A 15,914-nucleotide genomic window follows, 5' to 3' on the forward strand; every position below is an offset into this window, starting at 1 on the left:
CCGTTAAAGAACAGCTGTCCCCGCCAGCTCATCTGCTTTAGAACACGTGCTGTTGCCCAGAGGGGAGCAGTGAGCTACTGAGGAGGATGGGGTATTTCTAGGAGAGCACAAGATGGGGTGCAGGGCCCATAAACCGTATCATCTGAAAGAAATGGAAAGTTCCAGGCTAAGGGCTCATCTGTCCCTCTGCACAAGATGTAGGGCTAACCAAGTAAGTGTTAGATATGTGTGAGCCCCATCACTTTTTCAAAGATCTCCAGGGACAAAGCATCTGCCCTCTCCTCAGGTATTTCCTGCAGGGTTTAAAATGCCTCACTGGGTGGCAGTCAGAGCTGACGTTCAGCCCTCCGGATGCCACACTGGGCACAAGGCAAAAAAGGCCTGAAGCAGGGAAGACAAGCAGTTGATGGTCTCCTTTCTTAGTCCCTCTTGTCCAGACGTCTGCTGGGTTAAACCCGTCAGTCCTGGAGAGGGCTTCCCTCCCTTTCTAGCCTCTGTGGGTAAGAGTATCAATCTTTAGGGCCGAACAGATTCAGCACCTCTCCCAGCTGGCTTACCTGTCCCGATGTAGAGGGTTCGATAGCACATGTTCACAGCTCCTCCCAACCCTAAGAGAGGGTAGAACACAGCTCGGGCCTGTACTTCCCTTCTCGGCACTACAAGGCAAACACAGGGATGTGACCATTCAGAAACAGAACCTGGGGCCCAAACATAAATCAACAGAACCTGGACCTTTGGCGATGGCCTGAAGAAAATAATCCCACTGGATGAGTCATCTTTCCAAACTCACATCTGACACTAGGCTGCTTCAGGGTGAGGCTTTCTCTCCCCACTTACAGCATTTCCCACATGGGTAATAAGAAGGACCATCTTTGAAGATGACCATATAATTCAAGGATGACAGTACTTGAAGCACCTGGGCTGCTTGTTGGTTTATCAAGGATATACCAACTGATACTATAGGGAGGCTGTTAAAAAAAAAAAACACAACAGAAGGCACAGACCAATGCTTCTCTAATTTTGAATATGAATCACTAGGGTTCTTGTTAAAATGCAGATTCTGATTCCATAGGTCTGAGGTGGGGCCTGAGCTCTGCATTTCTAACAAGCTCTTAGGTGATGCTGATGCTACTGGTTTGGGGACCACCTTCTAAGCAGCAAGGCTTTTAATGGCTAATGCTCAAAGGGCTATCCTAAGCAGAGTTAACCTTTTGGGAAACTCTTCTAACTCAAATATTTGAGAGCAATTGAGCAGAAAGCACACCACAAATACCCAAAGGCACTCATAGCTGCTTTCTGTGTCTCAAAGGGGACGCGTATGAAAGAGTTACGGCAGACTTTCCCGAGTCTGACCTGAAAGCTGTGGTTGCCATCCTGTTTCTGCTTTCTGAGAAAAGAAACCACGGTGTTTTATTAAGCCCAGTAAAGGCATACATGGAGGACTGAGATACTGAAAGCTGAGATTCTCCATGGGGAGGAGATGGCTGTTCACACACACTGAGGGTAGATCTAACAGTGTGGTGTGGTGGCAGATATGGACATGCGCACCTTCTGTGTGGTGCCCTCCAGAAGCCAGCGGATGTGCCCCGACACTGCCCGGTGAAGCTTGGACCCGGGAGGGGAAAAGCTGATGTATTCTCTGCAAGGCCAGAAACTTGACCAGCTTCTCGTCCAGCATATTTATCTCGATTTCTATTAACCAAAGAGAAAGATTAAAAAGCTGCTGAGGAGGAAATGGAATGCGGAAGTAGGTGAGCATCACAGAGCAACTATGTCAGCATTCCTCAAATCCAGCCAAGTGATCCTCTTCAACAACACAGAGTACAAAGTGGTACAAGGATCTGGAGCTGAGCACCTCACTAGCCATTTGCAGCGAGAGACAGACGCCAACGCAGCCTGTGCAGACGCCTCCTGCGGTGGGGTAGCTTAATGTTAGGTACAGCGGTCCTAGAAAGTGGAGCAAGACAAACCACTTGCCTGCCTGTGGGGGAGGGCCCAGATGTCTGACACTGAGGCTTGGATTTTCCACCCACCCTGTTCACAGAGATCAAGACCTGCCCCAGTTCTCCCTGACTCTGGGGATTTTTCACAGATGAGATCCCTCCTTTGGGAGCAAGGCTCCTCCTGGTTTTATTCTTCAAGTCCAGATGATCTGCCTAAAGTGATTTTCTTCTCTTCTCACTGGTTCAGCTTGGCTTTGCTCTCCCTTCGTCTCTGACTATGTGTATATGCACGTATATAAGGCAGAAACAGGAGAAGGGGCTTTCTTTCCTACCCCACTCCCCCACCCACCTCCCAGCCCTCTGAGATCAGGCATCCCTTCTGTGCCCTTTTCAACGAGCTGAATGCTGCACAGGGGCAGCACCTTCACCACAGCCGCTGGTGGCAGAGCAGCAGTTCGCTCACTCACCTCCATTGACATCCACAAATGCTCGAAGTGAGTTGGTGAGGTCCACCATGGCAGTAGAGTTGGCTGGGAAAGAGGGTACGGTTAAAGCGCTTCCTATGGATAACGTGCCGGGGCTGACCTTGCCATCTGGGGACGGAGCAGGAAGACTGTTACTTACGTCGCCTGAGGGAAACCCACCGGTCCAATCCCCCACTGCTGAGACAGGTCTGGATTTCGGACCCAAGGTGATGTTCCCTTCTTGATTCTCACCCCATAGGCTCTGGAACTCCTAGAGCTAAAAACGTGTGGTGAGGAAGGGCAGATGGAACGACAATGCACCCGGGCACGCAGGAGTCTCCAGAGCACCGAGAACAAGTGAAATCTACTGCTCTGGGGAACGTGGAGGGATAGCTGCATTCGCTGGGCCACGACTACCTCCCTGCCGCCTCTGCTCATTCAAGTAAGTGGTGCCCGCCTCTGCAATTCCTGCGTACTCAAGTTGGACTCACGGGGTGCAAAATCTATCCAGGTTGGTATTAAGAGGTAAACAGAACAGGAAAAGAGCCTGAGAGTAGGGGCCATCCTGGGACCAGGGGCCCCCATGCAGAGAAGTCACAGTCACCTGGTTACCGAGACTCCCAGCTGACTAGGAGGCCAGCTTCAGTTCAGACGGGAGAGACCACAGGGGGTTCCAGCAGCATCTGAAACCTGGTTCAGATGCTGGGGTCAGCAACCTTGAGGTCCTGAATGCTGACTGGGGACAGCTGAAAGAGCAGGTCTACACCAGGCCAAGTATGGATTAAGGGACTGCCTTTTGGAATGTGGCCCGAGGGCAAGCTTTTGGGCCAGACCAACATCTGCGGGCATCTGCACTCCCTGACATGGAAATTCCTTCAAATGAGCTCTCTCTGAGAATCTGGATCAGGTGTGGATCTAGTTTCCGGTGTGGATCATGAAACACTGAAGCTATCACCCAGAACCTCAGGATGACCACAGTGGCTCCAGAGAGCATGCTGCTTTCCTCTAAGGTGAAGGAACAAAGCAGGCAGAAGACTAAGCCTGGAAGGTGTGGGACGGTGGAGTGAGAAGACCCAGGCCACAGTTCGAATCCTGCACTGACTTGGTAGGTTACCTTAAGGAAATCACTTTCAGAGCCTAAGCAGTCCCGCCTACAAAATAGGGACAAGTTAACATGTACTTTCTCTTCTATCATAGAAACAGGGGGAGGACAAATAGTACGGACATCAGAGTCCTCTGACATATTTACAGGGATACAAGTGTTTTTTGAATCTTAAGTCTTATTTGTCAGGAAGAGCATGAAAGGCTGAGCAGCACTCACCTGACGATGGCGCTGGTGAGCAGAATCGTTGGTTGGCGCCTGTGGCCAAGATACCATCTCCTGCTGCTTGGGGGGGAGTGAGCACCCGGGTGGCATTTGGGGGTGAGCCCAGTGGCCTTGAATCTGTCAACGGAGGTCCTATCTGTGATTGGACAGTCTTTCTTTGCAAAGTGCTGGTGTTCTCGATGCTGGCACAAGAGCTGGGAACGGAAGGGGGTAGGCTTGGGACAGGAACCAAACTCCTCTGGGGGCAAGAGCTGGGGCCAGTGGCATTCTCTGTCTTCACAATGATGCCGACGGTGTGGTTCTGAAGCCCCCCAGCCGCTGGTGGCGTGAGGGGCCGAGGCCAGCCTTGCCGGTGTGAGAGGCCTGGTAGGGGGGTGTTGGCGCCTGGAAGTCGCCGGGGGTCCGTGGAATCAGTGGGGCTGCTGTAGAGGTGTGGGCCATTGGCTTTCACCTCTGTGTTCACTGGCCCGTTGGCAGTCCCACAGGGGGCTTTCTTGGATTTTTCCGCACAAGAACTGCAGCTGATGTCCTCTAGGGTTGGGGGCTGGTGGGGTGGAGAGCAGCTCAGGGAATTCTGGGTGCTAAGCCCTGAGGGGCAGGACAAGGGGTAGTGGGAAGGTGTAGGTGCCTTGTCAGCTGTTTGCAGGGAGTTGGTGATTGAGCTGTCAGTCACAATAACAGGCTTAATATCAGCCTTCTCTGTCTGCTCAGAGTCCCAATGCGAAGGCATCTGCTTAGCAGATAAATGTTTCAATATGCTGCACTGGAGCGCAACAACACTACAGAGCCACTGCAACGGAAGGAGAGGAGAGGAGAGGAGGGTGAGAGGCCTGGGAGGCGCTGGTCCTTCCTGCCACAGCGGCCAGGGCTACAGCAGAGCTGACAAGCACTGCTTCCGAGGTCCCATCGCGAATGCCCAGAGAGGGTGTGCTTGACTCCTGAGAGGGTTCCATTTCCATTCCCAAGCAAGGCTTGCTGTTATACTCGGCAGGCAACACCCTGGTCAGCAGAGCTTGGGATTCCCGTTCTGACTCTGCCCCTAAGGCTCACCTTGTCACCAATATTGAGCAAGCACCCAAGCACCTGCTGTGTGTCCAGCACTGTCACCTAACTTCTCTATAGGTCTACTGATCTGTTTCTACAAGACAGATTTGCCCGTCTCACAGCACACTGGGGGACTGATGGAGAGAAGCAGACCAGGTGACTGTGTAGTTCTCTTACTTGCCTCAGGATCTGAGCCAGAGGTTCTCTCTGGAACATTCAACTCAGGGGGCGGGGTGGTGGTGGGGGGCTCAGGGATGGGGAGGGTGGGGCTGCAGAAGATGGAGATGAGAATGACTTCCAATTAACAGCTGCGGCGAGGTGGAAGGAAGATTGGACTTGGAATCCCGGCCCTGCCTTCACTCACCTCTTGCTGCTCTGCCTGGGTGGCTAAGTGCTCAGAGTTCAAAAGGTGCGTCTGTGATTCCTCAGGGATCCCGTTGCAGATCAGCTCCCCGTCCCGAATGGCCGCGGGTGCAATGAGAGGGGGTGGACACTGGTACTGAGATTTGATAGCATCGGGAACCTGTTCAGGATAGAAGGAAGGAGAGGGTGACGGTGCCAACAGGCCCAGTGGATTCTGCCCTGGCCATGCTCTTCCGTCTGTGGTGCTGATGCCCAAGGGGAAGTCACCCATTACGGTGTCCAGCAAGGACGAGGGGGCCCAGTGCGCTGCTACTGCTCTGTACCTCCATTTCTTTGACTCTGACACACACACACACACACACACACACGCACGCACGCGCGCGCGCGCGCGCGCCTGAGAAGGCACAGAACTGGAAACAGCAGCCATATCTCCCACTTTTCTTCATCAAGGTCCAAGGGCTGCAGAAACTAGGCCTTCCGGCATGCTGCCTTCTGCTCGGGCCTAAAAAGTACAGGACGGCCACTGGGCAGGGCTTCCAATTGGTGCTCTAGGCTCTTATTGATCAGTATCAAATTTGAGAGATGAGTGAGCAGTATCTGAGAGATAAAAAGTTAAATAAGGTCACATTCACAGTGGAAATGCTCAGCGTGAGGCCCATCTCGTGCTAAGCATTCAATCAATGTCAGTTTTCTTCATCCATTCATTCATGACTCACAAAACAATTGAAGACCTGTTTGTTGCAAAAAGACAGAAGACACACTCTGAATCACACCACGTATGAATGAAAGAGCCATACAAGCAAAGAGTCATTCATACATTCAATCAACATTTATTGAGTGCCTCCTGAGTCTGGGCACTATGCCAAGTCCTAGAGATCCAGGGATGAACAAAACTTAAGGCTTGCCCCCAAGGAGCTCACAGTCTAGTGGGGAGATAAGCACAGAAACATTACAATACAATGTAAATGGGTCCTAGAAGACAGGCATGTCTAAGGAGCTATAAAAAACAGAGAGCGCTTATTTCTGTCTGGGGGGCAGGAGCTTGGATTAGGGAAGATGTCAAAGCAAGGCGGTATTTGAGCTGAGACTTGGAAGTTGAGGACAAACTTCCAGGCAGACAAAGGGGAACTAAAGGTAGGGGAGGTGGACTTGGAAAACATGTGAGAACCAACAGATTTGGTGACCAAGTCCTTACAGAGGATAAGGGAAGAAGAGCTGAACTTTGGTTTGAGGGACTGTGTAGAGATCACTGTCATTGACTGAAACAGGAGATGCAAGAGGAAGAGCAGATTTGGAGGCAGAAGACTTTTGGTCTTGAGCAGGCTGAGACTGAGGTGTCTGTGGGATGGGCAGGCAGATACGAATCTAGGTATGACGAGAAAGGCACGGAACATGGAATTGAGAGTCATCACCACTAACAGTGGTGGCTGGTGCTACGGGCTTGTCTGAGGTCATCCGGGAATCGGGAGTGGAGGAATGGGGCAGTGGGCTAGCCGAAGGTTGGCCCTCGGGAAGAGAAGGGGCAGGGGGAAGAGGAACCCACAGCAAAGAGGAGATGTGAGGCTCTCAGGTGATTTTGCCTGCACTGCTATACGTCAAGGATGAAGGCCAGCGTTCCAGAACAGAGCTGGAGCGGTTCCCTGCCACTGTCCTCTGGTACTACAGTCTTCATTTCACTCTCAAACTGTCTAAGAACAAAATGCTTTTCAGGTAACTCATACCCTTGGATTTTCCTCGAGAATAAGGAAACATTTAAAAAGGGGGAGGGGGCATCATAAAACAACAGGATTTTATCAAGGCCTCCTGGCCTGTTCACTTCAGCAGCCAGGCTTTCTTCCCAATTCACATGGTGAACCACACAGCTGAGATTACTCTTAGATGTTTAACTAAGGTATGAGGCACGTCACCTCCAATATACCCTACCCTCAACTGCAAATACCTTAATTTAACTTTGGAAAACTGGTGTTTCTACTGACGCATAAATACTTACACAGTTAAGAGTTTGTTATACAATTTTCAACAGTTAACATCTTGCTAGCGCTGACACCCAATGGAAGTGTGATGAGTGATTTTAAAGTGTGGCTGCCACCAAGTGGCCATATTTGAGAATTGCTGTTTTCCATTGGTGCATGGGGCTGTCTGCAGGATTATTTCAAAAGAGAAAAATCAAGTTCAGATTCAGGTATATAGTGCTGCGCTCTCTAGGTTAAATGAATGAGACCGAACGGTTTATGAGAGCCTCAATACTACCAAATGCTTTTCAATGAAGGAAATACTCCTGTCCATCTCTGTGGACACACTTTTAGCAGCTGTCAAATGCACACAAATGTGAGGCTGTACCAGTGTCACAATTTTTTGAGTATTGGTGATACATTAACAGCAGCCCAGAAAAATGGATAGCTCCTCACCTTCCATAAGGCCTTCTGCTTAATCACCCCCACCTTCCCCTCACCCAACAGCTGTAGGAAAGGGGCCATCTAACAGAAACAGATGGAATGAGTGCCAGGCAAGGGGCAGTAAAAGCAGAGCACACCTAAGTTTGTTGGGAGGAGCTAAAAGGGCACTTATCCTCAGGAGAACTAGAAACCTGGCCGAGTTTGAAGGCCCACTTGGGGGTTTCCTGACCACCATCCCCAAGTATTAAAATGATGGTCACATTCATTACTTGCTAAGACACCACAGACAGATCTCAGGGGCTTCAGTCTCCCCATCTGTAAAACTGGGACCATGATCCTCTGTCTACCCCAGGAAGGCAATCGGAGACCACCATCCTGCCTGCACCAGGTTGTGACTCACCTTCAAGCTTCTCCTTTTGACCGACTGGAGCACGCGGCGGTTAGGAGGGTGCTTCTTGTGGATTCGGTTCAGGAAGTCCACTTTGACAACGTGCTGTGAAATGGTGTCCTGGAAACGGTCAAACACCTGGCACCGATTGCTCAGCGTCATGTTCTTCTGGTTCAGCTAGGGACAGAGCAGACACACTCCTGCAGTGAAGTTCAGAATGCATCCCCCTCCCAATTAACTCTATTCTCTACTTTTAAAAAAGAGGAAGCCCTGGGCCAAATGGGCTCCTTCTGTCAGGTGCTGGTATGTCAACACTCCCGTCAGAGGGCCAGGGAACATGGCTGAGACGTTCTGCCTTAACCCTGCCCAGTCCAGCCTAGTTCCTACTCCCTGGGGAGGCTTGAGGGGTACAAGAATAGGGAATTAGCCAAGAAGTGCCCTTCCAAATTCAGCCTCTGACAGTCGTCTATCCAGCATATAGGGTTCAGAGGAGATGCAGGCCTTGGCCCTAGAGCGCTCCAGACTCCCCTCCTAGCAAGGGATTTCCTCCCACCAGAAGCAAGACTGTTTCCTGTATGGGAGCTTGGCTGACAGGTGAGATCAGCACCAGAATACTGTGTCTCCTGCCCTACTCCTCCTCCACGGTACTAGGGAACATGAGTGAACCCATCTGGATACCAGAGCCTTGCTCTACAGCAGGCAGAAAACCTAGGACTGCTCTCAGAGGCCATAAGGAGGGAAGAAAAGTTTGTGCAGCTGCATAGAGAAGGCATAAAGAAACGATGCCTCTTTTCCTCTTCTACATCTGGTCCCCTACACATTAACTAAAAGAAAAGGGGACTTCCTTGGTGGTCCAGTGGTTAAGAACCCGCCTTCCAATGTAGGGGACGCGGGTTCCATCCCTGGTGGGGGAACTAAGATCCCACATGCCGCGGGGCAACTAAGCCTGTGCACTCTAGAGCCAGCCTGCCACAACTAAGACCCGATGCAGCCAAATAAATAAATGTTAAAAAAAAAAAAAAAGATCTATGTGGCAGCTTCCTACCTAGTACATTAGGAAAAACCCCTAAGCGGCTAATAAAAAGTCACCCAATTAATAATTTCTCATCTGCTGGAAAGCTGCTCTTACAGATTCATATTTGGGTTGACTGCTCATGGTTGGTTTTTTCTGGTTCAGCAAGAGGCAAAACAAGACCACTGAGCCTCGCAGAGAGCCTTCCTCCTACGTAAACTTTTCTGAGTGGCATTAGTCAAACGAAGAGGGCCAAACAAACCTTTTCTCCCTACGTTCAAGTCTATAACTGAAGTTCCTCTCGGTGCAAAGTGGACAGCACACCCTCACGCTGAAGGCAAGCAGTCATCCCATGGTTATCCTCATCTGATGGACAATGCCTTAAGCAATTACCCTTTAATTTGGAAAGGCTGCTCTTATAAGGGAGCTGCTCTGCCTGAGGCCCTCTCCCATTCAACCTTCTGAGTGACCGTGCCTATCAGGAAATGTCCTAAACCTCTTTTGGAGATAGCAAATTACAGTTCTATTCTAGCCTCGGGAAGCAGTCTGGAAAATGTAACCAAACCTCCCGGGAGATAAGATAATAGCACCCTCATACCATTCATTCATTCATTCAACAACTTACTTACTGAACACCTATTATGGGCCATGACAAGGTCTTTGTAAAGAAAGAAGAGAAGGGCAAGAGCCTCATTTGGTGCGTAGGACACATAAGGTGTTCAATAAGTGGTTGACTGTCTGGAATACCGTTATCTGTGTCAATTCTTCAGTTCTCCAAAGTTACTGGGTAGTTAACTGCCAGTGCTACGAGAATAAATATTTTAGAATTTTCTTAGTTTGTTCCCTCTAAAAACAAGAAGCAAGAAGAATGGAAGAGCATTTATTTGCATAAGGTTGGGTCTAATGCACTCCCCCTTTTAGGGCTGTAAAACCAACTGCTTAATTCATTACAGAGGAAATAATTCACGAATAGCCAAGCGCTAGTGGGTTAAGTCTGTCAGTGCGACTGAAACAAGGCATTGTGGGAAAAGGCTAAATGCACAGCTGAGGCATGTCAGAGTAATCAGAACTGAGCAGGATGGTTTGCAGAAACCCGTGTCTGAGAGACTAAAGTGAACTCTCGTACAAAGCTGACTACACTAGGCTTCCCACTGAATCAGTCCATGCCCCAGCTGTGCCCACAGAGGACTGAAGGACACTGCTGTGCTTACCACCACATGTTCGATGTGATTCGGACACATCCATCTGCCCAGGGGCATGGCAGTGAGCGGTGGCTCGAGGCAGTCCATGTGGAACAGGAGGGGGCAATAGTCACACTGGATAAGAGGGGCCACGCGACAACTCCTGCAAAAAAGAGATACAGGCCATTTCTATGGCAAGGTGGGAGAATTCAAACCAACTCTGCACCGTGGAACCGCTGGCCTTCCTTAATCCTAACAATGTGCTCCCACACCCTCCTCCCCAATAATCCCGTTACATTCAGGAAGATGGATGAAGTTGGGGGCTACCACCAGGCTCCTCATTCTCTCTTCTAAGAGGGACGTGGAGAAGTGAATTTTTTTGGAGTAGAAAGCTAAAGTGGTTGTCACAGCAGGAGTGATCAGTGCTTGGTACCCACTGCGGGAAGACAGCCAACCCCGCTCTGATCTTTCTACTCCTTAAAGGAAAGCAACTACCTCAGTTTAAAAACAAACAAACAAACAAAAAAACACTAGCAACCTTTCCAGAGCCTTATACTACAAGAGGAAAAGATTTCTCTTCCACATGAAGTACTCAGCAAAACTGACAACCAGAGAGTTGTGCTGGAAAAATGATTTTGTAATGTATTCGTGTAAGCATAGATCAAGGGAGGGCACGTAAGCTAATGCCAATTATGATTTGTAACTACGATACTCAGTGAGTCCTTAAGCTATTCTGGAGACACAGTTTGGGCGTGGCTCAGAGTTCTGCTGCTTTACTATCTGGTTCCCTATAGCTTTTGCTGTGGAACATTTCTTTTTGATAGCTATTTTCTCCTGCTATCCTGCCCTTCTAACACATCCAAGTCCAGCTTCAGTAACTGAAGCAGCTGGTTCCTGTCACTGAGGAGATCCTATTTGAAGGGAACCAGCGTCCCAGGGAAGCTACAATGGGGGCAGCCCAGAGGCTTTTGGAAGTCATCCAGTCTGATGCATACCAGCTAGTATGGATATTTGTACTACTTTAAAATTCATCTTTAGTGCTTTAAAAATCATTTGCCTTTTCCAGGGATGTGCGCCTCTGCTGGCCACAGTTCTTCCTGCTAGCCAGTCTAAATATCTCATGCTTCATTTTAAGTCCAACTCCTCTCGTTCTAGCCTCTATAAACACGGTTTACAGTACTTCTGCACCGTGATTCTTCAAGAATTCTTTGTTACAACATTCAAGGCTCTGGTCAATTAGTCACTCAGTCTCTCTGTACTCATACCATCAGAATATGGGTTATCTATACTTAACACACATGGTTTGGAAGAGACAATAGAAGAGAGAAAAACATTTGCTAAATATGAGGAAGAGCCTCTTGCTATGGAAGAAAAATACCTGTTACACGTGAAACAGACTTTGACTGGTAAGGGAACAAGACCATTGTGATCTAACTCATGCTGTGTCTTCTTAACGTTTTTCCCTGTGGTTTCCTCCTTTCTTCTCCTCTTGCTAGAACCTAGAAGAGAAATTGGTGGTGTTGAATTTTCCCTGATGGAGAGTTCCTAGTTTGGGATATGGAAACAACAGTAAGTCCGAGGAACAGGTCTTAGTAAAAGCATGTGTCATGGCCTGGACATGCATCTCCTTCTGAAGCCCCCTGGGCTGGTTTCAAGTGAGAAAAAGAATGAGAAAGGAGGAAAAGGGAGATATAAGTCAGAACTAAGATCACAAGTCACTTGCTCTATGGCAGAAACACATCTAAATGTTTTGCAGACAAGAAGTGGTCAGAAACCTAGGTTAGATACTGGTGACTTAAGAAATAGAAATGCCCAGGTCAAATGGTCAATAAAGACTGTTCTGTGAAGGCGGCTGAGGAAAAGAGTATAATTTTACTGTATTTTTATAGAAAGTAGAAAAGCTTTGAGTCTGTATGCATCCTACTGACCAGCAAGTTTCTTAAGCCTGCCAATTTCACTTTCTCTGGGAAGAAAATAAGATCTAGATGCTTTGTGGTATCAAGTAGAAGCCATGAGTTGATTTTAAAAAAAAAGGGAATGGAGGGCAATTTATAATATCCATCAAACTACAAGTGCATAGTTTAAAAACAATATAAATGCATAGTTTTTGACCCAGCAATTCTAGTATTAGTAATCTATCCTACTTATCCTACCGATACACTCACATGTATACACTCACATGTATACAATGACGTATTTACAAAATTATTTGTTGAAACAGTATCTGTGGTAACACCAGAAGCACAACCAGAATTTCCATTTATAGGAAATTGGCTAAATAAATTATGGTACATCTATATAAAGAAATTCTAGGAGTTACATAAGAACCAAACAGTGGTTATCTGTAAGGGGTAGGAATGTAGAAACTAGGCAAATGGCAGACAGGGATGGGTGTGAAATTTTTCATTGTAACCCTTTTTTTTTTTTTTTTGATTTTTGAACTATGTGTATGTATTACCTTTTTTGTTTTTTAAAGTGATACTGGGAAGGGTGGAAAATAGAAAACTGAGTAAGCACTGTAAACCTGCAAAGATCTCGAACCAAGAACAGGAACCTGAGACAGTGGCTACAGGGACAGTGACCTCACAGGCTGCACAGCCCTTTAGTTGGACAAGTGTCCTTTGGGGAAGCCAGGGTAGGGGAGAGGATATGACACTCTGGCTAACCTGGTAGTGCAGTGGTACAAGTCAGTTCATTGGGCAACTGAAATTGGGTGGGGTTCCGCTCCATGGCGGCAGCAATCAGCAGCTCAAAGGGGCGCCTTAGCTGGGGCTGCACGTAGTCCGGCTCTGCTGCCACTGGCTCCTCATCCACGTCGATGATGTCCTCGTCGACATCATTCTGCTCAGAGGTGGGGGTCTCTGTGCTGGCATTGGATGTGGGCGTGCCAGGCCGGCTGGCTCTCCTTTCTAGGATCCGGGCATGGGCAATGGCCTTGAGTTCAGTTTTGCTAGCTGATCTGTCCAACAAGTCAGTGTCGCTGCTGGGGGATGTAGTCCGTTTCCCAGATTTGTCCACCAGTCCATTGACGTGGCCCAGCTCCTTTTTCTGCTCTCGTTTCTGTGCAAATAAACAGGTGGGCCCATCATACAAAGTGACACAAAATAGAAAGAGATGGATGCTACAAAGTCCTGCTAGACCACTAACCAAAATCACGGAAGTCTCTAATATCAGAGACTCATCCACCTGGGTGGGGACTTGGAACACTGGTCTGTTAAAGTTGACAAAACTATAGCTGTACTAAACTAAAGCTGGCAAAACCACTGCAGCAGGGAATCACCAAAAAGTACAAAAGTTAGAAACAATTTTACAAACCACACATCATATGATACACAGTATCTGTACACGAGGTGGGGGGGGGGTAAAGGGATAAAACGTTAATTCAGTGAGAATAAACTTAGACTAAGTGAGGACAGTGAGAATAACGTAGAGAATCAAGGAGAGCACTGTTGTTTGCCTTGGAGTGCCCTGAATGGTTTTAAGAACTTTGCTCAAAATACGGAAAAACCTGCAGAAGCAAAGGTAAAAAGTAAAACAGGCAAGCAGAGCTCCCTGTCTAGGGAGGTTGGGTGCTGACTTGCAAGGCAGCCACACCACAAGGTGGAAGGGTGGTGTGTGGAGGGCAGTGATCCAGCAATCATGGCGTCCGAGAATGGTGGCTTTCAATGTCTCAAGTTTAACTAGAACTCTGACAGTGACACTTTTTGAATGGAAAGGTGGGGACATGGAAAAAGATTAAGTGTACAGAGTAGGACTGAATGACTGATAATACATTTTCCTCCAGGGCTCCAAATAGAGTGGTCAAATGAAGGTTTAGCACTGGTCTCCAGTCAGGAGACCTGGGATCTTGTCTCAGTTCTGCCACTGATTCCCTATGACCTTAGGTGACTCAGGCCAGAGGGCAGGAATTTCTCTATGTGTAAAGTGAGACTAGTAAGACTTTTCTTCTCCTCCTCTCAGGGATACGGTAGAGATAAAGAGCATCACATATATGAAAGGGATGGCTCTGAGTTGGGGGAAGATCTAGCCTCCACTAGGAATAAGACCTGAACATCAGAGGTTGATGAGGCCCACAGGATGTATCATTTCAATCCACTTCACTGTAACTGCAGGAGGCCAGAGGGCTGTAGAGGTGATGGTGCAAAAGGCAGTTTTGGCACTGGTAGGCACAGAGGTCCATCTGAGAGCAGGTCAGAGTGGCATTTCAGGAAAAGCACACTCTGTAGAAAAAGGCATACTATAATATAATCCCCAGAAAGTAGCTCTGTTTCCAGAAAATTGATGAAGAAGTAATAGGGCTTTGGAGCGAAACAGAATTTGGTTCAAATCTTGGCTGTATCCATTCCTTTGAGTACTTGGGTAAGTTCTACAATTGTGAACCTCGGTTTCTTCCTTTTAAAAAGGGAGAGGAAAAAAAAAAAGGAGAATATACCACCAGTACCCATAGTTGGCTGTATGGGCTAAATGAGATAACACATGTAAAAACCCAGCTATGATGAGCACTAAAACAATGTTAGTTCTTCTTCTTCACCCTCTCTTCCTGGCTTCATCTCTTCCGCCACAGCTGTTCCCAACCCTTTCAAGTCCAGCTTCTTTGAGTGGCAAGTTTCTGAAAGGCCTCCTGGCTGGCAGGTGCCTCTAACTGGCCCCACTCTAATCTAGCTGGGGACACACAGGTAGAGATCTTGGGAGGAGGACAAGCTGGAGGACACCCTGGTTTGTGGACTTCAAGAGATATTAAACTACAGCTGTGGTTAGGTGGTTGACTTGGCCTTGGCTTGCTTTAATAAGAACCCTATGCACACATTGAAGAATAAGGTCTGCCTAATTGTTTACCTTCTTCTTAAAGGCTGAAGACTGTTACGCACATAAACCACAATCTCTGAATCATCTCATCCTGTTTCTGTAACCAAGGAAGTAATCATTCCTTGTGACATCATGTTGAGGGGCCAGGAAAAGAGGTGACGTCATAACAAAGGAAAGTTGCTTGGTGTATAATTAGTGTGGGGTGGAGGGTAGGGAGTGGTTTACAATTCACAGTCAGATTCGAATCCACAGCCTATAATTTGAGGATTGGGTCTCTCATAATCTGGGTGAAAGCACACCTACTTCCTTTTTTGATAAGGGAGCATTTAGCTTTCGTACCCCACAGAAGTTCTCAAAGTAGAAAATTATGTTCTCGAAGCCAGTACTGAATTATCAAAGCTGAGGGAAGGGGAGCTAAAGAAAGGTTAGGCAACCTGGGGTACAAGTGGGTCCAAGTCCTCTCCACCCCACACACCTGGCCAAGCTTCTGGATACCAGCAACTTATTTGCCTTGGGGTGAGGGGAATCCTTTTTCTATCAAGCTGGAGAAGCGCCTTCCTCTTCAGCCTCTTTCAGCCACTGGATATGGCTGACACATTCAGGCCACTTATCAGGAGGTCTACAAGGAGATCAGACTACTCCTGTCACTAGTGAATGAACATGGCTCAGTAAATTAACACACCTTTTCTGCCCATTTCAGCAGCCCATGTTTGGATTTTAGGCCCTACTGGATTCTAAACAGTCACCATGGGGAGTGTGAGGGTGATTCCAGGGCTGGAAGAGACAAGAAGAAGGGACAAAAATGCCTTCAGGGCCAAGCCGTCTTAGCTCTAGAATATCAGTGCTCTAGATCTGGCATCCTGAGCAAAGCCTTCAGAAAGCAGTATTATTACCTTTCGGCGAACAGTGCACCGGTGACACATCCACTCCCCAGGAGGCAACATCTCTTCACTCAGTGGAGGGTTACTGTGGGGAAAAGACAAGGGCAAG

The 15,914-nt window shown here is 48.1% G+C and overlaps 1 protein-coding gene across 2 annotated transcripts in view; it reads right to left on the bottom strand.

Moving 5' to 3' along the window:
• PHF12 (PHD finger protein 12) overlaps positions 1-15,914 on the bottom strand; it is a gene marked incomplete at its 5' end in the record, with an annotated part of 40,158 nt that overhangs the window by 2,566 nt on the left and 21,678 nt on the right. For both annotated transcript variants that reach the window (XM_081218464.1, XM_081218463.1), the window contains 10 exons: positions 558-656; positions 1,549-1,692; positions 2,411-2,536; positions 3,729-4,524; positions 5,143-5,301; positions 7,938-8,102; positions 10,149-10,281; positions 11,497-11,617; positions 12,785-13,178; positions 15,818-15,890. In XM_081218464.1, the coding sequence (XP_081074590.1) occupies positions 558-656; positions 1,549-1,692; positions 2,411-2,536; positions 3,729-4,524; positions 5,143-5,301; positions 7,938-8,102; positions 10,149-10,281; positions 11,497-11,617; positions 12,785-13,178; positions 15,818-15,890 (2,210 nt within the window). The remainder of the gene's footprint in view (positions 1-557; positions 657-1,548; positions 1,693-2,410; positions 2,537-3,728; positions 4,525-5,142; positions 5,302-7,937; positions 8,103-10,148; positions 10,282-11,496; positions 11,618-12,784; positions 13,179-15,817; positions 15,891-15,914) is intronic.

Source organism: Mesoplodon bidens (assembly GCF_964165515.1).
Source record: "Mesoplodon bidens genome assembly, chromosome: 19".
In the NCBI taxonomy this organism is placed as follows: Eukaryota; Metazoa; Chordata; class Mammalia; order Artiodactyla; family Ziphiidae; genus Mesoplodon; species Mesoplodon bidens.